Here is a 25186-nt window from a genome sequence, read left to right as displayed (position 1 = left end):
TTTTGGATATGGGATTTGACTTTGCAGTGGGTGGAGACAGGATAGCAAGTAGAATCGAAGTCGCCTTTTTGACAGCTAACATAAAAAATACTGGTTAACTTAAACTTGATGAATGAATGCATTGGTATTTCGTACTGTTGCACCTACATCGAGGCATATCGTTACGGAGGTTCATTCTATCACGTCAATCCTGTGGAACGTTTCTGCGGAGAGTATGCTCTGGAGCTAGTAATGCTGCTTTAGCTGAAACGTTTCAGCTGCAGTGAAGAAAATACCTTTTCAGTTTTATCGAAACTCCCCGGTAAGAATAATAGACGTTTATTATCGGTGCATGTCATGTTTTCAATGTGATGTTTGAAAACTTAGTTTAAAGACAAAGTTTCGAATTCAAAAGCACCTTGGCCATTGGCAAATTGTCTTGACGCTACTGTATCAATGTATTCTGCTCATGGCATGACACATTATTTTAACGCAAGAATGTAACGTTAGCAGTTTGCCTGGACAAATTACGCTATGGCTTCAAATATGAACAGGACCTGTTTCTAAGTAGCCCATGGAGTCTTCATGAATATCAGTCAAGCTTATTTCTACAAAGGCTATACGTGTTTAATCACAACTATGGTAATCTGAACCCTGACATTGTTATCAATCGCGATTCTTCTTGAACAGTTTTGTCTAGGCCTAAACAAGACTGAAGTAAACACGTTTGTCCTGTCGTTATGAGGGTTCTGTGTTCAACTCAGCTCTGGATGACTTAAAGGGTAACTGCTAACACAGTTTGGTCAGGTAATATTTTCTGGTCTGGGATTGAATGTTTTTCCTTCAAATCATTAATCCTGGAGAGATTTAGCTACACCAGGGTACTCACAAACGCAAGTAATTAACCTTTACATTTTCAAGAATTTCCTAAATCGCATACAGACAAATCCATGTTGACTGAGGATGACGTTTATGAAAATCCCACCAACTAAAGTTGAAAACCAGCATTATCTTGAGGTTTTCATATTTCGTTTTTGAATCTACCTTTTTTTCCCTTCATTTTTACAAGATTTTATTTGATGTCTTAAACAATACAGCACATACCAACGACTACATCCTACAAACATCACCCCTGTCCAGACCTACTTGAATCCCCCGTTTGATTACACATTAAGTTAATAGTTTCACAAATAGGCCAAAGCCAACACTATGAATGATTCATTTTTTAAAGTAGGCTATCATGACTTCTTCTGCAATATGGACCTCTCTCACCTGTTGCTCTTGGTCTCAGATGAGTGGGTACTGCTATAGCCTACATATCATGAAAACAGCCAACCTGTCCTACATATGAATGCCTAATTTTCATTGCCTCGGTACTTCTGTTAGGAAGGTAATCTATAGTGAATGGGAGCTCAGCCGGCAGCCTGTAGTTGAGGTAGATGAAGTGGAAGTCTGGGGGAGTTGATGAGAGAAGTGTGTGTGTGTATCTGAATATTAGGAAGGTAGCCTATTTTGCTATCACCAAATTTGTTGGTGTGTTATTGACAATACAGTTTCTGCTTTTTAGGAAGATCTGTGTAATGCACACTTCCTTTTAGGCCTATATATGAGAACTATTCTATTTTTCTATCTCATAGTATTGCATTTATTTTCTGGCCTTTTAGGAGTCTGTCATTTGGCTGAATTATAATGCGCTATGCTGCAATGTTTCCAGGGGATGTTCTGTCCTCGCTTCTGTCTGACATTTCTCCTGAACCTGCGGAATGGATGCATCAGCCCGCATTTCTCATGGGCCCCCTGGGGCAACAATAACTGGAAACAAACCAAGTACTCTCAACTTTAAGGAAAATAATCTAGGTTATTTCAGGGGTTTATAAGTGATTTAAAAAAATATATAATTCAAGGGGTGCATTTTAAATGATTGGAAACCTTAGACTACGGTGGCTTTAACTGCATCTGAGTTTTTGTGACAGTGGCAGGCTGTGTGTCCCCAGCAGAGAGAAAGAGAGGGAGAGTATGGTACAGCTGCTATTGTTGTGTATTGGGCTGTAGCTCTAGCTAACATGAGCGCTAGGGGGCTTGATCCAACCTGACATGCCACAATTGGGCCAGGAATAAAAATGACAAACGGGGACGCCTCAAACGAGCCTTGAGGACACAGGCAATAAAGCAGCTGAGAAGAGCGGCCTATTAAGTGGTTCTTTGTGAGAGCGGAGAGGTGAGCAAGTTGTCCTTCAAAAGGATGAGGATGCAGAGCAGGGAGGGAATCTCCAAGGTGATCCTGAAGGGACAAGCCAGCGACAGGCAGTGAGTAGAAATGCCAGAGTAAGATACTAACAGCCCTGTTTGCCTATCGTGGAGCGGGAGCCTTATTAAAATGCATTAGAATCTCCAGGCTGCTCCTCTCTATGCTGCTTTTCCCATCCCCATCATCAGGGTGCTTATCATCTCCAAGGCAAACGGCAATACAAAACACTAGGGAGCCGTGCAAGGCCTGTCAGCCAAGTCCTGATAGAGAGACCTGCTCAGCCTCAGCTCAGTCGCTACTGCTGTGATGTCATCAGAGAGAGGCTTAACAACATTCTCCTTGGTTACTGCTGCTCACCCTTTTGTAACCAAACCCATATAGGAGCAGTTTGGAAACACTACTGTCTCCTGCTCCCATCACTACAAATGTCAGAGGTTTGATCATGTATAGATGAAAGAGATTAGTGACTATGTAAAAAGGATATGGTCATTTCCATCTAAAAGAACCCATGAGCAGCAACATGTGAAGTTCATAGGAGTATGTCAAATCTTTTTTTAATTAATTAAGGGATATATCCAATTTTTAAACATTTTCCATCATAAAATGTAGGAGTAAGCAAAGATGGAAAAGGGGTATTTTTTTGGAAAACATCTACCAGAAATAGTCTAAACCCACATATCTTTAAGATATTTTCTAATTTCTCTCCCTCATTAGGAGGGGAGGATAATGAAAGTTCAGAAGTAACAAATAAAGGTAGATCTATTAATTAGTCAGTGTTTATTTTTTATTTTACTGATATCAATTTTGTTTATGAATTATTGTGATTTATAACTTGATTGGTAACGGAATAAAAAAAATCGCTAACGGAATTTCTGCAGTTGAATTGCCCACAATGGGGAAATCATAATAATCACAAACCATAGTTGGGTTCAGAAGTTTGGACAGCAAAGTACCTTACAGAAAAGTATAGCACAGGGCAGTACTGTACAGTAGAGTTCAGTAAAGAATACTGAACTATACTCTAGTTGAGCACACTAGAGTTAGGTACACTATAGTACTGTACTTACTGTACTCTACTTGACTACTGTACTTTGCTGTACTCGAATGCTCTCTGCTGTGCTGTACTCTACTGAGCTCTACTGGGGAATTGCCCAGATGCTGAATTGTCTTTACTATTTCAAAGACCTTTTCAGCTTCCGTGAAACAAGGGCTATTTTTCAATTGTCTTTTCTTGATTCCTCACGTCCTCTCTCTTTGCCTCCTTGACATGCATTGGAGGAGAAGATTAGTCAAAGGAACCTAGGATCTTCTGTACATTTTGAGGAGGCAAAGAGAGAGGATCTGAGGAATCAGGACAATTGAGAAAGAGGCTTGGGATTACTAGGTCACCCAGGGACATCTATAAAGACAGAACTACTCCAGGCTTTGTGCTTTTTGTCTTCTCAGAGAGACAAAAGGAGAAAGCTGTTTTTACTGTAAAAGCATAGAGCGAAGTCAGGTGAAACCTCAGGCTAGAAATGTGTTGTCCAGTCTGGCTGGTTTAACAGTTTTTCTACGCGCAGCATATTTACTTACTGTATCGCCTGCCTGCTGCCTTCTAAGGGAATATTTACTTTTCTTAATGCCCGTTTCATTATTTATAAGCAGCATTCAGTATAACAAAGATTTTGGGACTATTAGGGGAAAGCAGATGTGGGTGAGTTGGTTGACTGAGAAGCGTGGTGGGTGGAAGCTCTAGGGAGACTGGCTGAATACTGATGAAGTGGAGCTGGAGCGGTAACATTACGCCAGACAGAAATATAATTTAAATGTGAAGCATTCCCAGTTGTAGCCCGAGTTCATGCATGCATATGATTATGATGGGAACTATGGTGACCTTTTTCCAATTGGATAATTTTACTCTTAATGTAACATTTACTTCCTCACACAGAAAATGTCAAGCAAAAAGCGCTCTGTTTACTCTTCATTCAGAGTGTGTTATTCCCTGTAGCAACAGAAGTTAAGCTATGTAAGGACATCAGTTTTCAAACAACACAGGCTGTCAATGTCTATTTAGGCCTAATCATTTGTTTAGTAGACGTGTAGTTCTATACAATACACATTATATATATATTTTTTTATTATGATTTAGTCCAGGGTTTTCAAACTTTCCTTGCCGAGAGACCCCCAGCCAGGCAAACCAGGGACCCTCATCATATGTTAGGAAAAAAATCGAATCACGTCTTATCAGGTAAATGGCAAGTAGAAGAAATCAACATTTAAAGTGAAGCGATTTGGTAGACAGTTGTTTTGACATCCCCACAGTTCATTGGGAGAGGAAATGTAAACTAACAGTCTATTAGCAAGAAAGGTATCTTGGAGGCATAGAGAATATTGCTGTTATAAACCACATTTTCTGCAATTCTACACATTTCCATTGAGCTCAGAACATTGAGGTTTTGAAGCTAATTTTCTGAAATTCTACACAGTTTTTCATGGAGCTGAGACAATTTTGCAGTTTTAAAGCGAATTTCCTGCATTTCTATGCATTTTGCAATGGCTAGTGCTGTGTTCCTCTGCAAAAAATCAATGGGCATGTGCCCAGAATGCCCAGTTTCTCCTCTCCTTGACTGTATAGCTTTTTTTGTTAGTTCTCAAAGATGGTATTATAAAAAATAAAGTGTGTATGTATGTATGTATGCATGTATGTATGCATGTATCTATATAAAAAAAAGTGTGTGTGTGTGTGTGTGTGTGTGTGTGTATGTATGTATGTATGTAAAAAAAAAAAAAGTGTATGTATGCATGCATACACTTGAAGTCGGAAGTTTACATACACTTAGGTTGGAGTCATTAAAACTCGTTTTTCAACCACTCCACAAATGTCTTGTTATCAAACTATACTTTTGGCAAGTCGGTCAGAAATGTACATACACTAAGTTGACTGTGCCTTTAAACAGCTTGGAAAATTCTAGAAAATGATGTCATGGCTTTAGAAGCTTCTGATAGGCTAATTTAATTTGAGTCAATTGGAGGTGTACCTGTGGATGTATTTCAAGGCCTACCTTCAAACTCAGTGCCTCTTTGCTTGACATCATGGGAAAATCAAAAGAAATCAGCCAAGACCTCAGAAAAAACATTGTAGACGTCCACAAGTCTGGTTCATCCTTGGGAGCAATTTCCAAACGCCTGAAGGTACCACGTTCATCTGTACAAACAATAGTACGCAAGTATAAACACCATGGGACCACGCAGCCGTCATACCGCTCAGGAAGGAGACGCGTTCCATCTCCTAGAGATGAACGTACTTTGGTACGAAAAGTGCAAATCAATCCCAGAACAACAGCAAAGGACCTTGTGAAGATGCGGGGGAAATATCCACAGTAAAACGAGTCCTATATTGACATAACCTGAAAGGCCGCTCAGCAAGGAAGAAGCCACTGCTCCAAGACCGCAAAAATAAGCCAGACTACGGTTTGCAACTGCACATGGGGACAAAGATCATACTTTTTGGAGAAATGTCCTCTGGTCTGGTGAAACAAAAATAGAACTGTTTGGCCATAATATCCATCGTTATGTTTGGAGGAAAAGGGGGAGGCTTGCAAGCCGAAGAACACCATCCCAACCGTGAAGCACGGAGGTGGCAGCATCATGTTGTGGGGGTGCTTTGCTGCAGGAGGGACTGGTGCACTTCACAAAATAGATGGCTTCATGAGGAAGGAAAATGATGTGGATATATTGAAGTAACATCTCAAGACACCAGTCAGGAAGTTAAAGCTTGGTCGCAAATGGGTCTTCTAAATGGACAATGACCCCAAGCATACTTCCAAAGTTGTTGCAAAATGGCTTAAGGACAACAAAGTCAGGGTATTGGAGTGGCCATCACGACGCCCTGACCTCCCTGCTGCTGAAAAACATCCCCACAGCATGATGCTGCCACCGCCATGCTTCACCGTAGGGATGGTGCCAGGTTTCCTCCAGATGTGTTGCTTTGCATTCAGGCCAAAGAGTTCAATCTTGGTTTCATCAGACCAGAGAATCTTTTTTCTCATGGTCTGAGAGTCTTTAGGTGCCTTTTGGCAAACTCTAAGCGAGCTGTCGTGTCTTTTACTGAGGAGTGGCTTCTGTCTGGCCACTCTACCATAAAGGTCTGATTGGTGGAGTGCTACAGAGCTGGTTGTCCTTCTGGAAGGTTCTCCCATCTCCACAGAGGAACTCTGGAGCTCTGTCAGTGACCATCGGGTTCTTGGTGACCTCCCTGATCAATGCCCTTCTCCCTTGATTGCTCGGCCAGCTCTAGGAAGAGTCTTGGTGGTTCCAAACGTCTTCCATTTAAGAATGAGGGCACTGTGTTCTTGGGGACCTTCAATGCTGCAAACGTTGTTTGGTACCCTTCCCCAGATCTGTGCCTCGATACAATCCTGTCTCGGAGCTCTCTTGGTTTTTGCTTTTACTTGCACTGTCAACTGTGGGACCTTATATAGACTTTCGAAATCCTGTCAAATCAATTGAATTTACCACAGGTTGACTCAAATCAAGTTGTAGAAACATCTCAAGGATGATCAATAGAAACAGGATGCACCTGAGCTCAATTTCGAGTCTCATAGAAAAGGGTCTGAATACTTATGTAAATAAGGTATTTCAGTGGGGTTTTTTTATATACATTTGCAAACATTTGCTTTGTCATTATAGGGTATTGTGTGTAGATTGATGAGGAAAAACATTAATACATTTTAGAATAAGGCTGTAACGTAGCAAAATGTGGAAAAAGTCAATGGGTCTGAATACTTTCCGAAAGCACAAATGGTAACCACGGTGCAGGGTTTCGATTAACTGGTAAAAGCTGGCTTTTGGCCAATACAAAATAATAAAAGTAATAGAAAAGCGATAATTAAAATTGGTGCCGGCCAATTATCTGGGAGAAGGGGGGGGGGGGGGAATCCCATTGCGAAGTAATGTTTTTTTAGCTTATTCATTGATGGAAATATCAGTTGATGGAAATATACTGAACAAGAGTATAAACGCAACATGCAACAATTTGAAAGATTTTACTGAGATTCTACAGTTCATATAAGAAAATCAGTCAATTGAAATAAATTCATTAGGCCCTGCAGCCATGTAATAAAGCCCTTTTGTAGGAAAAACTAATTCTGATTGGCTGGGCCTGGCTGCCAAGTGTGTGGGCCTATGCCCTCCCATGCCTACCCACAGGGGAGCCAGGCCCAGACAATCAGAATTAGTTTTTCCCCACAAAAGGGCTTTATTACAGAAAGAAATACTCCCCAGCACAAATGATCTTGCAAGTGAAGAAGCCAGATGTGGAGGTCCTGGGCTGGCATGGTTACGTGGTCTGCAGTTGTGAGGACATACTGCTAAATTCTCTAAAATGGAGTTGGAGGCAGCTTTTGATAGAGAAATTAACATTCAATTATCTGGCAACAGCTCTGGTGGACATTCCTGCAGTCAGCATGTCAATTGCACGCTCCCTCAACTTGAGACATCTGGGGTATTGTGTCATGTGACAACTACACATTTTAAAGTGGTGTTTTATTGTTCCCAGCACAAGGTGCACATGTGTAATCATGCTGTTTAATCAGATTCTTAATATGCCACACCTGTCAGGTGGAGGGATTATCTTGGCAAAGGAGAAATTCTCACTTACAGGGATGTAAACAAATGTGTGCGCAAACTTTGAGAGAAATAAGCTTTTTGTGCGTATGGAAGACTTTGGGGATTTTTTAATTTCAGGTCATGAAATATGGGACCAACACTGTACATGTTGCATTTACATTTTTGTTCGGTGTACATTTGACTGGTCATGCATATCGGTCTGTTATTTTGCATAATTTAGTGGAATTAAATTGCCGTGTTTACAGTATATTCATTATGTACAGTTAGGGTTAGGGAGTTTACATACACCTTAGCCAAATACATTTAAACTCGGTTTTTCACAATTCCTGACATTTAATGCTAGTAAAAATTCCCTGTCTTAGGTCAGTTAGGATCACCACTTTTTATTTTAAGAATGTGAAATGTCAGAATAATAGTAGAGAGAATTATTTATTTCAGCTTTACTTCTTTCATCACATTCCCAGTGGTTTAGAAGTTTACATAAACTCAATTAGTATTTGGTAGCATTGCCTTTAAACTGTTTGACTGTGCCAAACGTTTCGGGTAGCCTTCCACAAGCTTCCCACAATAAGTTGGGTGAATTTTGGCCCATTCCTCCTGACAGAGCTTGTGTAACTGAGTCAGGTTTGTAGGCCTCCTTGCTCACACGTGCTTTTTCAGTTCTTCCCACAAATGTTCTATAGGATTGAGGTCAGAGCTTTGTGATGGCCACTCCAATACCTTGACTTTGTTGTCCTTAAGCCATTTTGCCACAACTTTGGAAGTATGCTTCGGGTCATTGTCTATTTGGAAGACCCATTTGCGACCAAGCTTTAACCTGTTGGGGCTCGGGGGCAGTATTGAGACATTTTGAAAAAAATATGTGCCCATTTTTAACTGCCTCCTACACCAACTCAGAAGCTAGGATATGCATATTATTAACACATTCGAATAGAAAACACTCTGAATTTTCTAAAACAGTTTGAATGGTGTCTGTAAGTATAACAAAACTCATATTGCAGGCAAAAACCTGTGAAAAATAGATCCCAAAAAAATGTGCATTTTGTGACTGTACTATTTAGTGTCATTGTTTTATAGATACCATAGTGAGAAAGGATTCATTTCGCAACACCTACGGCTTCCACTAGATGTCAACGATCTTTATAAAGTTGTTTGAAGCGTCTATGATAAACAGAGAGCAAATTAGAATCCAAGGAAGTTGACATGTCATCACTTCATTTTTTTGCGCCTGCGCATAAATCTGAGAAGCGTGAGTTTGTCATCATTGTTTATCTAGACATAGGATAGGTTGTGTGAAAATATTACTGATGTTTAACGTTAAAAATGGACCAAAAGATTAATGCTAAACAACATTTGACATGTTTGAACGAACGTAAATAGATTATTTACTAGGTTTTTTTAGCTTTTCGGTGTGATTTTACACTCCCCCCACCACGTTTTGTGGGAGCATAATGAACGCTAAGTACTTGGTGTTATTTGGACATAAATTATGAACTTTGTCAAAAGAAACCACATTTGTTCCGGACCTGGGATGCCTTCCGGACCTGGGATGCCTGCCTTCTGATGGAGATAATCAAAGGTAAGGGGATATTTACAATGTTATTATCGATTTTAGATGATGCTAACTGTATAGCATAGCTTATTGTTCTTAGCATAGCACCCCGTTTATTGCAAAATGTGATTTCCCAGTAAAGTTATTTTGAGATCTGGCCATTCGGTAGCAATTACGAGATGATAATATATTATTCTTTGAATGACAATATTATAATTTACCAATGTTTTCGAATAGTAATTTTGTTATGTTCACCGGAAGCATTTCAGAGAAGAAAAAAATCTGAATTTCACGCTACTGTAAAATGCTGTTTTTGGATATAAATATGAACTTGATGGAACAAAAAATGCATGTATTGTATAACATAATGTCCTAGGAGTGTCATCTGATGGAGATTGACAAAGGTTAGTACATAATTCTAGCTGGTTTCTGCTTTTGGTGACGCCTGACCTTGAATTGAAAATGGATGTTTGTACTTTTGTGGCTATGTACTGTCCTAACATAATCTAACTTTATGCTTTTGCCGTAAAGCCTCTTTGAAAATCGAACAATGTGGTTAGATTAAGGAGATGTTTATCTTTTAAATTGTGTAAAATAGTTGATTGTTTGAGAAATTGAAATTATTAGATTTTTGATGTTTTGAATTTCCAGCCTTGTTAGCAATCCCGACTCGGGGTTCATTGCTAACCTGTAGCCCCAAAGATAGCTTCATGAGGCTATCTATTTTGTGAAGTGCACCAGTCCCCTCCTGCAGCAAAGCACCCCCACAACATGATGCTGCCACCCCTGTGCTTCACGGTTGGGATGGTGTTCTTCGGCTTGCAAACCTCCCCCTTTTTCCTCCAAACATAATGATGGTCATTATGGCCAAACAGTTCTATTTTTGTTTCATCAGACCAGAGGACATTTCTCCAAAAAGTATGATCTTTGTCCCCATGTGCAGTTGCAAACCGTAGTCTGGCTTTTTTATGGCGGTTTTGGAGCAGTGGCTTCTTCCTTGCTGAGCGGCCTTTCAGGTTATGTCGATATAGGACTCGTTTTACTGTGGATATAGATACTTTTGTACCCGTTTCCTCCAGCATCTTCACAAGGTCCTTTGATGTTGTTCTGGGATTGATTTGCACTTTTTGTACCGAAGTACGCTCATCTCTAGGAGACAGAACGCGTCTCCTTCCTGAGCGGTATGACGGCTGCTTGGTCCCATGGTGTTTATACTTGCATACTATTGTTTGTACAGATAAACGTGGTACCTTCAGGCGTTTGGAAATTGCTCCCAAGGATGAACCAGACTTGTGGAGGTCTACAATTATCTTTCTGAGGTATTGGCTGATTCCTTTTGATTTTCCCATGATGTCAAGCAAAGAGGCACTGAGTTTGAAGGTAGGCCTTGAAATACATCCACAGGTATACCTCCAATTGACTCAAATGATGTCAATTAGCCTATCAGAAGCTTCTAAAGCCATGACATCATTTTCTGGAAATTTCCAAGCTGTTTAAAGGCACAGTCAACTTAGTGTATGTGAACTTCTGACCCACTGGAATTGTGATACAGCGAATGATCAGTGCAATAATCTGTCTGTAAACAATTGTTGGAAAAATTACTTGTCATGCACAAAGTAGATGTCCTAACCGACTTGCCAAAACTACAGTTTGTTAACAAGAAATTTGTGGAGTGGTTGAAAAACGAGTTTTAATGACACCAATCTAAGTTTATGTAAACTTCCGACTTCAACTGTATCTTATTTATCACACTCGTACAGCATACATATACAGAGCCTTTGAGCGGAAAATCTGTCAGACAGCGTGGAAGCTGCTGCTACAGCATCTCAAACAGCAAATGCATAGTCAACGGAAGGCGGGCTTCATCAGCGTGTCACACACTTTGCAATGAGCTGAAGACTGCATTTTGAAAACCTATATACAGTTGAAGTCGGAAGTTTACATACACTTAGGTTGGAGTCATTAAAACTCGTTGGAGTCATTCTGTACGCTTTCTTGAATTTGTTCTGGATTTGGGGACTGTGAAAAGACCCCTGGTGGCATGTCTGGTGGGATAAGTGTGTGTCAGAGCTGTGTGTAAGTTGACTATGCAACCATTTGGGGATTTTCAACACAATGTTTCTTATAAAAATAAGTGATGCAGTCAGTCTCATCTCTCCTAGCCAAGAGAGACTGGCATGCTTCATATTTATTTCAGCTCTGAACAGTTCTTCTAACATCTTCAAAGTGCGCAACAGAATTAGGTAAGAAGCACTGCACATCGCTGCATCCTCGACTTGCATGTTCTCTTAATATGAATTACCATAATCTAAATGTAATCTGTCATTCTCAGCATTATGGGTGTACACCCTGATTTTAAATGCAGCCGGTCAAAATGTCAGGTGCCATATTCTCCTAACGGAAACCCTGCCATGGTGGTATTCTGTTGCAGCTAGTAATATTTAATAAAATACTTTTTCACACAAAATCCCCCAAAAGACCCTCCCACCATTAACAAAACATATTTTGCTGACCCCAGTTTGAAAACCCCTGATTTAGTCAGATTAGATAGATTAGATATAGCCTACTTTGTCTGTTTTTCACAAAAAACACTTTACATAGAAAATGTATTTAGCTACATATAATGGACTTGAAGGCTGTCTCTTAGTAGTGTGTGTACCGCAATATTATCTGGAGCACCAAAATGTAGGCTAATTGAAGTCATTGTGCCTGAATGGTTATGAGAGTGAACGGTTTTGCAACAAATCTTATCTAGAATCTCTTTCTTGTTCTGTGTTCCTAGTAACAGGATGGCTAAGCTTTTTTTTTAACTTGTCCTGTCATTTCTGTGTGCTGGTTACGGTGCCAGAGTCTTTTCTTAGAAAGTCCAGATTTATTGTCAAACTGTGCGAGACTTTCCATTACGCTATGTAATCATTTAATAATCCACTTCTTAAATTGAGACAGTGTTCTGTTTTTCCATAGTGCTAGCCTGTCCCAATACATCCTACCATTCTTTTCTATACATCTGTATAATTCCGAATTGGAATAAACTATTACACAACAGGATATTTAATATGGAAAGCATCATGGGGTGCCTCTTTAGGGAGAACACTGGGGAGCGGAGCAGTGGAGTTTGGATCCACATTTTCGCTCACAAAAACTTTCGATCTCAAGCCGAAACCTCAGTGGCTCAGTGCAGTGTTAGCTGAAGATGGTGCCATGGAATTGCCTGCTAATTTATCACAGAGGCAGGCTGACCTTTGGAAAAACCTTCCGTACTTGGCACAGTGGAATTGCAGTGGGCCCTGCACGCATCCCTGTGGGCCGCCTGTGTGCATTGAGGAGGATTAATGCTCACCACTGGCACCATTTCCCTTGTCCTCATGGATTGGAGGGTGCTGCTTTAAAAAATGCATTGACCACTATTAGCCCATTTGTCATCCTTCATGAATGTGAATGAGTAAAATGAAGTGGTATTGTCTGAATAGCATACCAACTTAAACGCATGTAGGAAATGGTTAAATGGGTAGGCTAAAAGGGAAAGCCGAGGGGTTTGTGCTATCTGCCTATACAGGTACATTTAAAATCTTAGAAGGAATTTCTGGACCTAAATCCCATGTAGGGGGCTTGGTCAAACTTCAGAGGAACCCTGTAGGTAATTTATTTTTCAAATGGCACCCTATTTCCTTTGTAGTGCACTACTTCTGATCAGGTCACATCAAAAGTAGTGCACTGTAAAGGGAATATGGTGCCATTTGGGACAACTGTGTCCTCCTGATGACATCCAGGTCATGAAGCCTATAGGCCCAGCTGTCAAGGTCACCAGCAGTATCTAATTATGGGCTTTAGCCCCCTGTCAGTACAATATGGGTCAGTGGGCAGAGGTGAGTTAACCAAACCTGTCTCCTCTGCCAGTGCCCTTGGCGAATGGCGATCCAAGTCAAATATTTGGGGGAGAGGAGAAAAAAGGAGGCCCCAAAAGAACGATGGGCGTCTCTGTTTATCTTCACATGTAGAGCAGTTCACATATGAGTATTATGAGTACCAGTACATCTGCATTGCTATTATGTTGTATCCCTTATCTCCGTCTATAAATACAATAAGACTTTTCCCACCTGCTCTTTTGGTTAACTAAATCTCAAATCGTAATGAAAACAAGTGAAAAAGCTCTTGGGTAACTGATCTTTTTCCTATAACTTAGCTACAACTGCAGGGTATTACCACAAAGACTCAGGCTACAATATGTCAGTGGTAGTAGTAGGCTATGTATTTGGATGTCAAAATAGCCTGAGGACTTTTTTTTTGCCTGCCTCTATTGCAGCATATGAGAGCAGATATGGAAAGAGAGAATGAGAGCAGAAGAGAGAGAGTGAAAGAGAGCGCAGGGAGGGAGAGATGGAGCCATTATGTCTTTGTTCAGTCCGGCTTCATCCTCCAGGGCCCTTTGCTTGGCTGGCTGTTAGAGGAGAGAGAGTCCGGGGCTTTAGGAGAGTGTAAGGCTGGCTGTGTCCTATGGGCCCTGGTCAAAAGTATTGCACCAAATAGGAAATAGGGTGCCATTTGGGACTGAGACCGAGTCAGGCCAGAGATACTGGAGTTCTTTATGAGCTCAGTCTGGAGAGGAGAGAGAGACAGGAAGACCGTGGGGGAATGGCTACTCTCTGGGGATGCTAGTACCAAAGGAGGATTCTCCAGGAGTTTTTAGGATAGAGTGATTTTACCAAGGAAAAATTTAAGAAATCAGAGGTGCATGTGTGTCTGTGCAAATGTGTGTTAGAAGTGGCAATGCCCGTTCATTATGTTTCCATGATTTTTGCTGTAAGAATCTTGTGCTCCATGTCTGCTGCTCAAAGCATTAGATACATTGAGGTAGGGTTAAACTGGAATTATTTTACTCAACATTGGATTGAAGGATAGATAGGCTTGGCTGCAAAATAGGCTTGGGTGGTATTCAGATTGTCCTACCTTCAAACCGACCTTGTGCAATCCTGGGATATTCGGAAATACCGGCACCGCACACAAGGGGCGCTATTTTCAACCCCCACTGAGCCTCTGTCATACCAAGGTTAGCAATGCTAACAAGTACATGGAAAATTCCATAGCGATTGCTAGTTAAATGCAAATGAGTGCATGCAAACATTTTATACAGTCTCTGATAAACTGTTTGCAGGACAGATATCACAGCTCATAAAGTTTATAAAAGTAACAAAAAATGCTACTCACGGTTTGCTGCACGCACAAAACTTATATTAGACAGCAAGGTAGGGCTGGGCGATATGGCCTAAAAACCATATCTAGATTCTTTTTCAAGTTTATGGGCGATTCTTGATTTTTGAAACTTTTTCTCTGAATAAGCTTTGTTGCACAATTAAAGGTCAATACACTGGATTTCAAACAGGAATAATCTAATGAATTCAGGGATTTCTTTATTATACCTAGGCTAAATATAAGCCTTTGACCCACTAATAATTTAATTATTTTATCAAAATAGTTTAACCTGCTTTTTGCAATAATCACTGATCTGGCTTTCAAAGCTTCATATGAAAATGCCCTTTTTGTTACAAATTTAACCAGAATCATATTTTATACTCATTGCACATTTATAAAACATAGACTAGATGGCTAGCACTTAAGTCTGTGGCTAAAATGCTGCTAGCGGTACGTGCTACTCCAGTGCCGCGCCTGACAAACTGAGCATTCTTTAATTTCCCACAATCATGTTCATTGATACTTCCATTTTAGTAGATAGCTAGGTACTAAATCAGCAAACCAAATGCACAACTTCAGAGCATTTAGCTCTGCAAAACGCAGCATCATATGATGCAAAATTCATCATACGGGCCAGATTTCTTTATTTTGAAAGTTACATATCTTGAAAACTTGGGACTTTATCAACTTGGGACTATATCAACAATGGACTAATTGAAACCAATACCAAAATATAGTTTTTGGGTGGAGTTTTCCTTTAGTAGTTATAAGATATCTAGCTGGCAAACATTTAGTTGTGAATTCCATACTTTAACTAGATCTCCTGGCGTGTGCTGCACAACAATGTGACTCACAAAGCTCCGATCTCTTGTTGTTGTGTGCTTGTAAACAAACGTAACTGGGGACTACCGGTAGGCCTAAAATTCACAATGAAAAATAATCTGACAGGTGAAATGAAGAATGTGATCTACTATATTTCCTAACATACTGCACAAGTTGACTGCAGGTATTTACTTAAAAAGTATTTGGTATTGGAAAAACCATCCCGTGGCTATTACCAAATACTCTGGAATACGGCATATACAGTATACCGACCAAGCCTACTGCAGACAGTCTGGCTCCAGGGAGAGGAAGGGAGTGTATTTAGTGTCTGCAGCCCAAAGTTGAAGGTTAGGGAGATAGTCCGTAGATTCTGATGAATATTATAGATGCCAATGACTACGCTAACTCTCTTGACTCTTCTTTTTGAGTATTGCTAAGCTATCATGGTGATATAAAGCATATTTTAAATGAATTCTTTGTCTCAAACCTGTATGTTATTTACTCAACTTTTTTATACTAGAATAATTATATTATTTTAATCTCAGCCGCTATTATGGAAAGTGATATTTATATTATTCCAGGCAGAGGCTAGCCTATAGAAACATTTGTTCTTGTAGCAGTCAACCTTTAGATGAGTATTTACCCACATAGTCTGGAAGCAGCTGCTTGGGATCTAAATTAGTGGCTGCATCCCAAATGGCACTGTATTCCCAAGATAGGGCTGCAGTAAAAAGTAGTGCATTATGAGTCCTGGAGTGATCAAAAGTAGTGCACTATATAGGGAATAGCATTTGGGACGCAAATAGTCTGTCTCACCACGAGTCACTTGTTCTCTCAATATGCAGATTAGTGTAGTTTTAAGAGGAACTTTTCTTTTCCCCTTTCTCTCCTCACAATGTCATTCATCAAGACATAACCAGGAGGGGAATGTGATTTGAGGTTCTAGAAATGTCTGTGCTTATCCACCAAGGTAAACAAAGGATACCTCCCAAATGGCATGCTTTTCCCTAGCCTATACAGTGCACTACTTTTGATCAGAGCCATATGGGTCCTGGTCAAAAGTAGTGCACTTAAAAGGAATACTATGAGATTTTGGCAATGAGGCCCTTTATCTACTTCCCCAGAGTCCGATGAACTTGTGGATACCATTTGTATGTCTCTGCGTCCAGTATGAAGGAAGTTAGACGAAGCCACTGTTAACTAGAGTTGTTAGCTATTCCCATTGACTTCTAGTCATTGCCTTAATGGTAGTTAGCAATTGAGCTAAAGCTAGTGAGAAACTACCTTCCAACTGCACGCAGAGACATGAAAATGGTATCCACGAGTTCATTTGACTCTAGGGAAGTAGGTAAAGGGCTTCATTGCCAAAATCCCGGAGTATCCCTTTATTTGGGACGCAAATAAAGGGTTCTCCAAGGGAAGGGACTTTGAGCCATGCTTTGATCCCTAAATTTGAAATTGTTCTACCGGTATGTAGACCTTCATCAATAGCACTGTAAATAATAGGCTTACGCATTGTTTGATATTATTTCTATGATTACTAAGTCTGAAATATAGTATGTTCAGTTGGAAACATGATATCAGTAATATGCTAAAAAGAATCTCTCTCCCCCCACCCCCTCTCTCTCGCTCTCTCTCTCTCTCTCTCTCCCTCTCCAGGTGTATCGGCGCCTGGCTAGCGGGAGGCGGAGCATGCGTGTGAGATCAGAGATCAGATTGGACGTGGAGCTGTGATGCGTGCGGCGAGCTGCAGGATGAACGTGGCGGCCATTCTGAATGGCCTGCTGGTGTCGGTGGTGGCAGCACTGCTCTGGAAGTATGTGAGGCTGAGTGAGCACACTGCAGTACTGGAGGAGGAGCTGCAGCTGACCCGCCAGTCCCAGGAGTTGTCCCAGGCCCGGATAGACTACCACGCCGCTCTGCTGGCCCTCCAGGAGCATGGCACCCGCATGGTCTGCACCGGCAAGATGCACACTGATCGCATCTGTCGCTTCGACTACCTGTGCTACTGCACCGAGGCCGAAGAGTTTGTCTTCTTCCACAGCAACTCCTCCTTCATGTTGCCCAACCTGGGGCCCCGGCGCTTCCAGCCGGCCCTGCTGGACCTGTCCTCTGTGGAGGATCACAACACCCAGTACTTCAACTTCCTGGAGCTGCCCGCAGCTGCCCTCAAGTTCATGCCCAAGCCTGTGTTCGTCCCTGACGTCACCCTCATCCTCAACCGGTTCAATCCGGATAACCTGATGCACGTGTTCCACGATGACCTGCTGCCCATCTTCTACACCATGCGGCAGTACTCGGACCTGGACGATGAGGCCCGCTTGGTCTTCATGGAGGGCTGGGGTGAGGGAGCACACTTTGACCTCTACCGCCTGCTCAGCAGCAAGCAGCCACTTCTCAAAGAGCAGCTGAGGAACTTTGGCAAACTTATGTGCTTCACTAAGTCCTACGTGGGCTTGTCCAAGATGACCACATGGTACCAATACGGCTTTGTCCAGCCACAGGGCCCCAAAGCCAACATCCTGGTCTCTGGGAACGAGATCCGGCAGTTTGCCTCATCGCTGATGGAGAAGCTCAATATCACCACGCGAGGAGGAGAGGAGAGCGCGGCGGAGGAAAAGGACGAGTACTTCGTAGTGTTCAGTCGCTCCATCAACAGACTCATCCTGAACGAAGCGGAGCTGATCCTGGCGTTAGTGCAGGAGTTCCAGATGAGAGCTGTGACGGTGTCTCTGGAGGAGCAGAACTTCCCCAGAATCGTCAAGGTCATCAGCGGGGCCTCCATATTGGTCAGCATGCATGGGGCACAGCTGGTCTCCTCTCTCTTCCTCCCCCGGGGGGCCGTCGTAGTGGAGCTCTTCCCCTATGCGGTCAACCCAGAGCAGTACACCCCTTACAAAACCCTGACCTCTCTACCAGGCATGGACCTGCAGTATGTGGCCTGGAGGAACATGGTGGAGGAGAACTCTGTGGCCTACCCAGAGAGGCCCTGGGAGCAGGGAGGTATAGCCCACCTGGATAAGGAAGAGCAGGATCACATCCTGGCCAGTAAGGAAGTACCCAGACACCTGTGCTGCCGCAACCCTGAGTGGCTCTATCGTATTTACCAGGACACCATAGTGGACATCCCTTCTTTACTAGAGGCTATCAGAGCGATCGTGAAAACCAGGCCCAACCTGAAGAAGGCCAAGCCTGCCAGCACGGTCCACCCGGGCCGGGTCAGAGAGCCCCAGTGCCAGACGTCGGTCCAGGCCACCAACGAGGCCAAGCTGACTGTATCCTGGCAAATCCCCTGGAACCTAAAGTATCTGAAGGTGAGAGAAGTGAAGTACGAAGTGTGGATCCAGGAGCAAGGAGAGAACACGTACATGCCTTATATTCTCCCCCACCAGAACTATACCTTCTCTGAAAACATCAAACCCTTTACGACGTACCTGGTGTGGGTGCGCTGCATCTTTAATAAAAACCTCCTGGGGCCCTTTGCCGATGTACTCATGTGCAGGACATAATTTGTGTTGATATATACAGTTTCAAGTTTGACTGCTTGTTCCAGATGATCAGATATTGGGACTGTGGATTATTGAAGGTGATGCTAGAAAGGTTCTGTATAATTTCAGCCAGTAGTTTTGAAAGTAGCGCTCCCGAGCCAAAATGGGTCCCAGAAAATTGTGCACAGTTGTATACGATGTCATCCATTTCGTACGATATGTTACGTCCTGCACAAAAAATGTATGTTTCCTACAATTCGTGTGATATGTTACGAATTTGTAAGTGCTTAAGATCCCGTTCAATCTCTTTAATATGAAAATCTGTGATTGAGGATAGTTGATATGATATAATCTGTATCTAGGATGAGAGACTGTGCTGTTTGAGACAACCATGTCCTCACACAGAGAGTGAAATGCAATGGAAATTCAATGGCATTTAGCATGGGACGCAGGAACACGAGTCACTATTTAAGGATGCATTGTCTGTACCTTAGGCAGAAAGTACTATACAACGTGTCTTTTTGAGATATAGGAATTTCTTTAATATACTTATTTATGAGCAAAAACATTTTTTATTATGCTTAAACACTGAACCTATCTATATCTGTACTTATTTGAGTATGTAATGTAGGTTTTCAGCAAAGCCCAGATTTGATTGGTTTGTGATTTGTTATACTGTTATCTGATAAATCACAACTTTGTGGCTTAGCCTACCCTCCTGCACAAAGTTGTAGCTTTGTCATGTTGCCTTTCTAATTGGCAATTTACGTAATTGTTTGCAGAACGTTGCCAAAACCTTAAAGGGATACTGTAAGATTCTGGCAATTTTCTACTTACCCAGAGTCAGATGACCTCGTGGGTACCCTATTTATGCCTCTGCGTGCAGTATGAAGGCTGTTAGGATTGGCTCGCGAAACTACTTCTAACTAGCATTAGCACAATGACTGGAAGTCTATGGGTATCTGCTAGCTGAGTATCTGCTTCAGGCTTAGCCAATTCCAGTCCTCGGGGGCCTAATTGGTGTGACACTTTTCCCCCATCCCTAGCAAACACACCTGATTTAAACAAATTACATGTTTAACTGAAGCTCATGATTAGTTGATTATTGGAGTAAGGTGTGTTAGCTGGGGCAAAAGTGTGACACCAATCAGGCCCCAGAGGACTGGACTTGCCCAGGCCTGCTAGCTGCAGATACCCATACACTTCCAGTCATTTCGCTAACGCCAGTTAGCATGTATGCTAGCGCTAATTAGCGACTTTCTTCAAACCGCAATCAGAAACATAAAAAGAGTGTCCATGAGTCCATCTGACCCTGGGGAAGTAGATAAAGGGCCTCATTGCCAAAATCCCGAAGTATCCCTTTTAAGAGAAACCAAAGTGAATTTGAAAACGTGGTTACCAGTCTACAGTACCAATAAGTATGTGTTATTAGTTGTAATTGAATTATCTTGTGCTTCATTGAGGCTTTAATATTTGCCAGTTACCTTTTTGAACTATTGTGGCCCATAGATAATAAATTATTCCTCTTCTAGATTATTTGAGATATTAATTCAAGGCAGATAAAAACTTTCACAGTGTGTCCAGGAAAATATGTTGGCAGTTTTCTAAAGATGCTGACTAAAGCATGCATGCATTCCTTAAAATTTAGCAGTATTTTAAGAACAGAGTTCCTCTAAATGAAAATAAAGAGAATCTATTATCATGTATTTATGTGAAAGGTTCTGTTGCTATGCGGTGCAGTTGCTAGATATGCGAGGGTTAGTTCTATTTATTTCAGAAAAACTGGAGCTTCTTTAATCAGTTTCTTTGTCATTGCCCTGTGTGTCAAAAGATAAATACAAAAAGGTTAATGTTACTTCAGTGTCCCCATTACAGCAATTCTGAGTTCAATTGTCCTATTTTTTTTATTTTTATTCAGTCCACACAATTGCAGAAAATGATCAGAATTCCTTACTTACTATTAATGGGTACCATTTCTGATTGTGATCATAGAAATTTAGCGCAGGTTATATGCATGCATAAACTAGTGAAATAATTAGCCTGTGATGCTTTGGTAATGGCTACTATGCCCTGAATCAAACTGGAGGAATAGCCCATTCTATGGCTCATCAGTGCTGCTAACCATGCGTGATTCAGTGGTTGTATCCAAAATGGCACCCTCTTCCCTTTATAGTGTACTACTTTTGACCAAGAACTATAAAGGTCACCAAAGCCTAAAAGTTGTGCTCTATAGGGAATAGGGTGCCATTTTGGGACTTAGCCCAAGTCTACATGATGGTGTGCAATGCTGCCTGTTACATTTCATTGCCTTGTGGTGTGCAAAACTAAAGTAATGACTAGCTTCCCAGTATGTGCCAAGCCCCCAGAGTAAGAGTGCTGATGTAGGATCAGCTGCAGCCCTCCTGTCCTACTAAGCATATATACATTGCCTTCAGAAAGTATTAACACCCTTTGACTTTTTCAACATTTTGTTGTTACAAAGTGGGATTAAAATCGTTGGAAAAAAACGTACAATTAAATCCATCTACAAATAATCTAATGTCAAAGTGGAAGAAAAATGACACTAATACAGTATATCTTTATTACATAAGTATTCAACCCACTTAGTCAATACATGTATTTCTGGGCAAGTCTCTAACAGCTTTTCACACCTGAATTGTGCAACATTTGCCCCTTATTCTTTTCAAAGTTCTTCAAGCTCTGTCAAATTGTTTGTTGATCATTGTTTTCGGGTCTTGCCATAGATTTTCAAGCAGATTTAAGTCAAAACTTTAACTCTGCCACTCAGGAACATTCACTGTCTTCTTGGTAAACAACTCCAGTGTAGATTTGGCCTTGTGTTTTAGGTTTTTGTCCTGCTGAAATGTGAATTCATCTCCCAGTATCTAGTGGAAAGCAGACTGAACCAGGTTTTACTCTAGGATTTTGCCTGTGCTTAGCTCCATTCCATTTCTATTTTATCCTGAAAACGTCCCCAGTCTTTAGCGATTACAAGTGTGCCCATAATATTATGCAGCAACTTCTATGCCTGAAAAAGTGAGAGTGGTACTCAGTAATGTGTTGTATTGGGTTTGCCACAAATATAACACTTTGTATTTAGGACAAAAAGTGAATTGCTTTGCCACAATTTTTTTCAGTATTACTTTACTGCCTTGTTGCAAACATAATGCATGTTTTGGAATATTTTAATTATGTACAGGCTTCCTTCTTTTCACCCTGTCAATTAGGTTAGTAATGTGGAGTAACTACAATGTTGTTGATCCATCCTCAGTTTTCACCTCTCACAGCTGCTCAAAGGGATATTCAATGTCTGTTTATTTTAAATATATATATTTTTTACTTATTTAGGCTTGCCATAACAAAGGGGTTGAATACTTATTGACTCAAGACATTTCAGCTTTTCATTTTTAATTATACTGAACAAAAATATAAATGCAACAATGAACAATTTAACTGACTTACAGTTCTAAGGAAATGAGTCAATTTAAATTCATTAGGCCCTAATCTGTAGATTTCACATGACTGGCCAGGGGCGCAGCCATGGGTGGGCCTGGGACAGCATAGACCCACCCACTTGGGAGCCAGGCCCACACACTGGGGAGCCAGGCTCAGCCAATCAGAATGAGTTTTTCCCCACAAAAGGGCTTTATTACAGACAGAAATACTCCTCAGTTTTATCAGCTTTCCGGGTGGCTGGTCTCAGACAATCCCGCAGGTGAAGAAGCCGGATGTGGAGATCCTGGGCTGGCATGGTTACATATGGTCTGGTCTAAAACTGTTGGAGGTGGCTTATGGTAGAGAAATTAACATTCAATTCTCTGGCAACAGCTCTGGTGGACATTCCTGCAGTCAGAATGCTAATTGCATGCTTCCTCAACTTGAAACAAGCTTTTTGTGCGTATGGAACAGCTCTGGGATCTTTTATTTCAGCTCATGAAACATGGGACCAACACCTTACATGTTGCATTTATGTTTTTGTTCAGTATAATTTAGAATGTTTTGGGAAATCATCATTACACTTTGACATTATGGTGTATTGTGTGTAGGCCAGTGAAAAAAAAATCTAAATTGGATCCATTTTAAATTCAGGCTGTAACGCAACAAAATGTGGAAAAGGTCAAGGGGTGTGAATACTTTCTGAAGGCACTGTATTGTGATCGAAAAGGTTAAACTGTACTAAATCAGCACTCCTACTCTGAGCGCTTGACATGCGGCCCCAGATCTCTCTGTCCCGAGGTTGAGTTTTCAGCAGAGGGCACAGGTTTGAAACTAGTTTGACGGTTTTTGAGGCAACTGAGAGTGGTGACAGGAATCTTTGAATCAATAGCATTGGATTGGGTTTCTCTCTTCCCCTAAAACAGCACTAGTGACACACAGATCACCAGTGCCAATTCATAGACTTTGCAATGCGTTGCATTGTTGATTATTGGTGTAATAATTTAATGGACATTAATGGTGTCATAATAAAGGGATTTAAATGCAGTGCTGGCTGGCTAGTATGTGAATATCCTACAAATTGTGCTGTACCCATTGAGGTATTCTACTGATGAACTAAATTTCACATTAACTGGAATTTGTCCCTTTTTGACTGAGATGTTTCGGTTTGAAAGTCAACTTGAAATGTTTAAAAAAAAAGATGTTCTCAAATGCAGTTCTGTCAGTGTTTGTATTCAAGAGATTATTTTGAACTGTTCTAGTTCAATGTGATGTTGTATTTTGTGTGTTTTGTTATGCTTGTTAGGTTGTGTATACCACCTCCAGTAAATAAATTATATTTGCTAAGACTGAAGTGTGTCAGGAACTAGTGTATATGTATTATGTTTACTATAATGATAAAAAAAAGTAAGAGCATTGAGTAATTGTGAGTTATTGAATAAAGCAACATTGTTTTATATACAGTACCAGTAAACAGTTTGGAGACACCTACTCATTCCAGGGTTCTTTTTTTAAACTATTTTCTACATTGTAGAATATTAGTGAAGACATCAAAACTATGAAATACCACATATGGAATCATGTAGTAACCAAAAAACAAATTAAAATATATTTTATATTTGAGACTTCAAAGTAGCCACCCTTTGCATTGATGACAGCTTTGCACACTCTTGGCATTCTCTCAACCAGCTTCATGAGGTAGTCACCTGGAATGCATTTCAATTAACAGGTGTGCCTTTGTTAAAAGTTCATTTGTGGAATTTCTTTCCTTAATGCATTTGATCCAATCAGTTGTGTTGTGACAAGGTAGGGGTGGTATACAGAAGATAGCCTAAAGTCCATACTATGGGAAGAACAGCTCAAATAAGCAAAGAGAAATCACAATCCATCATTACTTTAAGACATGAAGGTCAGTCAATCCAGAAAACGTCAAGAACTTTGAAAGTTTCTTCAAGTGCAGTCGCAGAAACCATCAAGGGCTATGATGAAACTGGCTCTCATGAGAACTGCCACAGGAAAGGAAGGCCCAGAGTTACCTCTGCTGCAGAAGATAAGTTCATTAGAGTTACCAGCCTCAGAAATTGCAGCCCAAATAAATGCTTCACAGAGGTCAAGTAACAGACATATCTCAACATCAACTTTTCAGAGGAGACTGCATGAATCAGGCCTTCATAGTCGATTTGCTGCAAAGAAGCCACTACTAAAGGACACCAACAAGAAGAAAATACTTGCTTGGGCCAAGAAACATGAGCAATGGACATATCAAGTCAAATCAAACTTTATTTGGCACATGTGCCGAATACAAGTGTAGACTTTACCGTGAAATGCTTACTTACAAGCCCTTAACCAACAGTGCAGTTCAAGAAGAAGAAAATTATTACCAAGCAGGCTAAGATAAAAAGTAATAATAAAAAGTAACACAATAAGAATAACAATAACAAGGCTATATACAGGGGGCACCAGTACCGAATCACTGTGCAGGGGTACAGGCTAATTGAGGTAATCTGTACATGTACAGTGAGGGGAAGAAAGTATTTGATCCCCTGCTGATTTTGTACGTTTGTCCACTAACAAAGAAATGATCAGTCTATAATTTTAATGGTAGGTTTATTTGAACAGTGAGAGACAGAATAACAACCAAAAAATCCAGAAAAACGCAAGTAAAAAATGTTATAAATTGATTTGCATTTGAATGAGGGAAATAAGTATTTGGCCCCCTCTCAATCAGAGAGATTTCAGGCTCCCAGGTGTCTTTTATACAGGTAACGAGCTGAGATTAGGCGCACACACTTAAAGGGAGTGCTCCTAATCTCAGTTTGTTACCTGTATAAAAGACACCTGTCCACAAAATCAGCAGGATAT

The 25186-nt window shown here is 41.0% G+C and overlaps 1 protein-coding gene across 1 annotated transcript; it reads left to right on the top strand.

The window, feature by feature from the left end:
• On the top strand, positions 1-23673 carry LOC106579937 (protein O-linked-mannose beta-1,4-N-acetylglucosaminyltransferase 2). Its single transcript, XM_014160377.3, has 2 exons — positions 1-301; positions 17061-23673. The coding sequence occupies exon 2, from the start codon at positions 17135-17137 to the stop codon at positions 18908-18910; it is 1776 nt and encodes a 591-aa protein (XP_014015852.1). The 5' UTR covers positions 1-301; positions 17061-17134; the 3' UTR covers positions 18911-23673.
• The last annotated feature ends 1513 nt before the right edge of the window (positions 23674-25186 follow it).

The sequence above is a fragment of the Salmo salar genome, chromosome 02, assembly GCF_965601325.2.
Source record: "Salmo salar chromosome 02, fSalSal1, whole genome shotgun sequence".
NCBI lineage: Eukaryota > Metazoa > Chordata > Actinopteri > Salmoniformes > Salmonidae > Salmo > Salmo salar.
This window is presented reverse-complemented; position numbering and strand designations above follow the sequence as displayed.

Bases quoted from the DNA above. Each gene is read 5' to 3' on its own strand.
- LOC106579937 (XM_014160377.3), top strand. From the start codon at position 17,135: ATGCGTGCGGCGAGCTGCAGGATGAACGTGGCGGCCATTCTGAATGGC.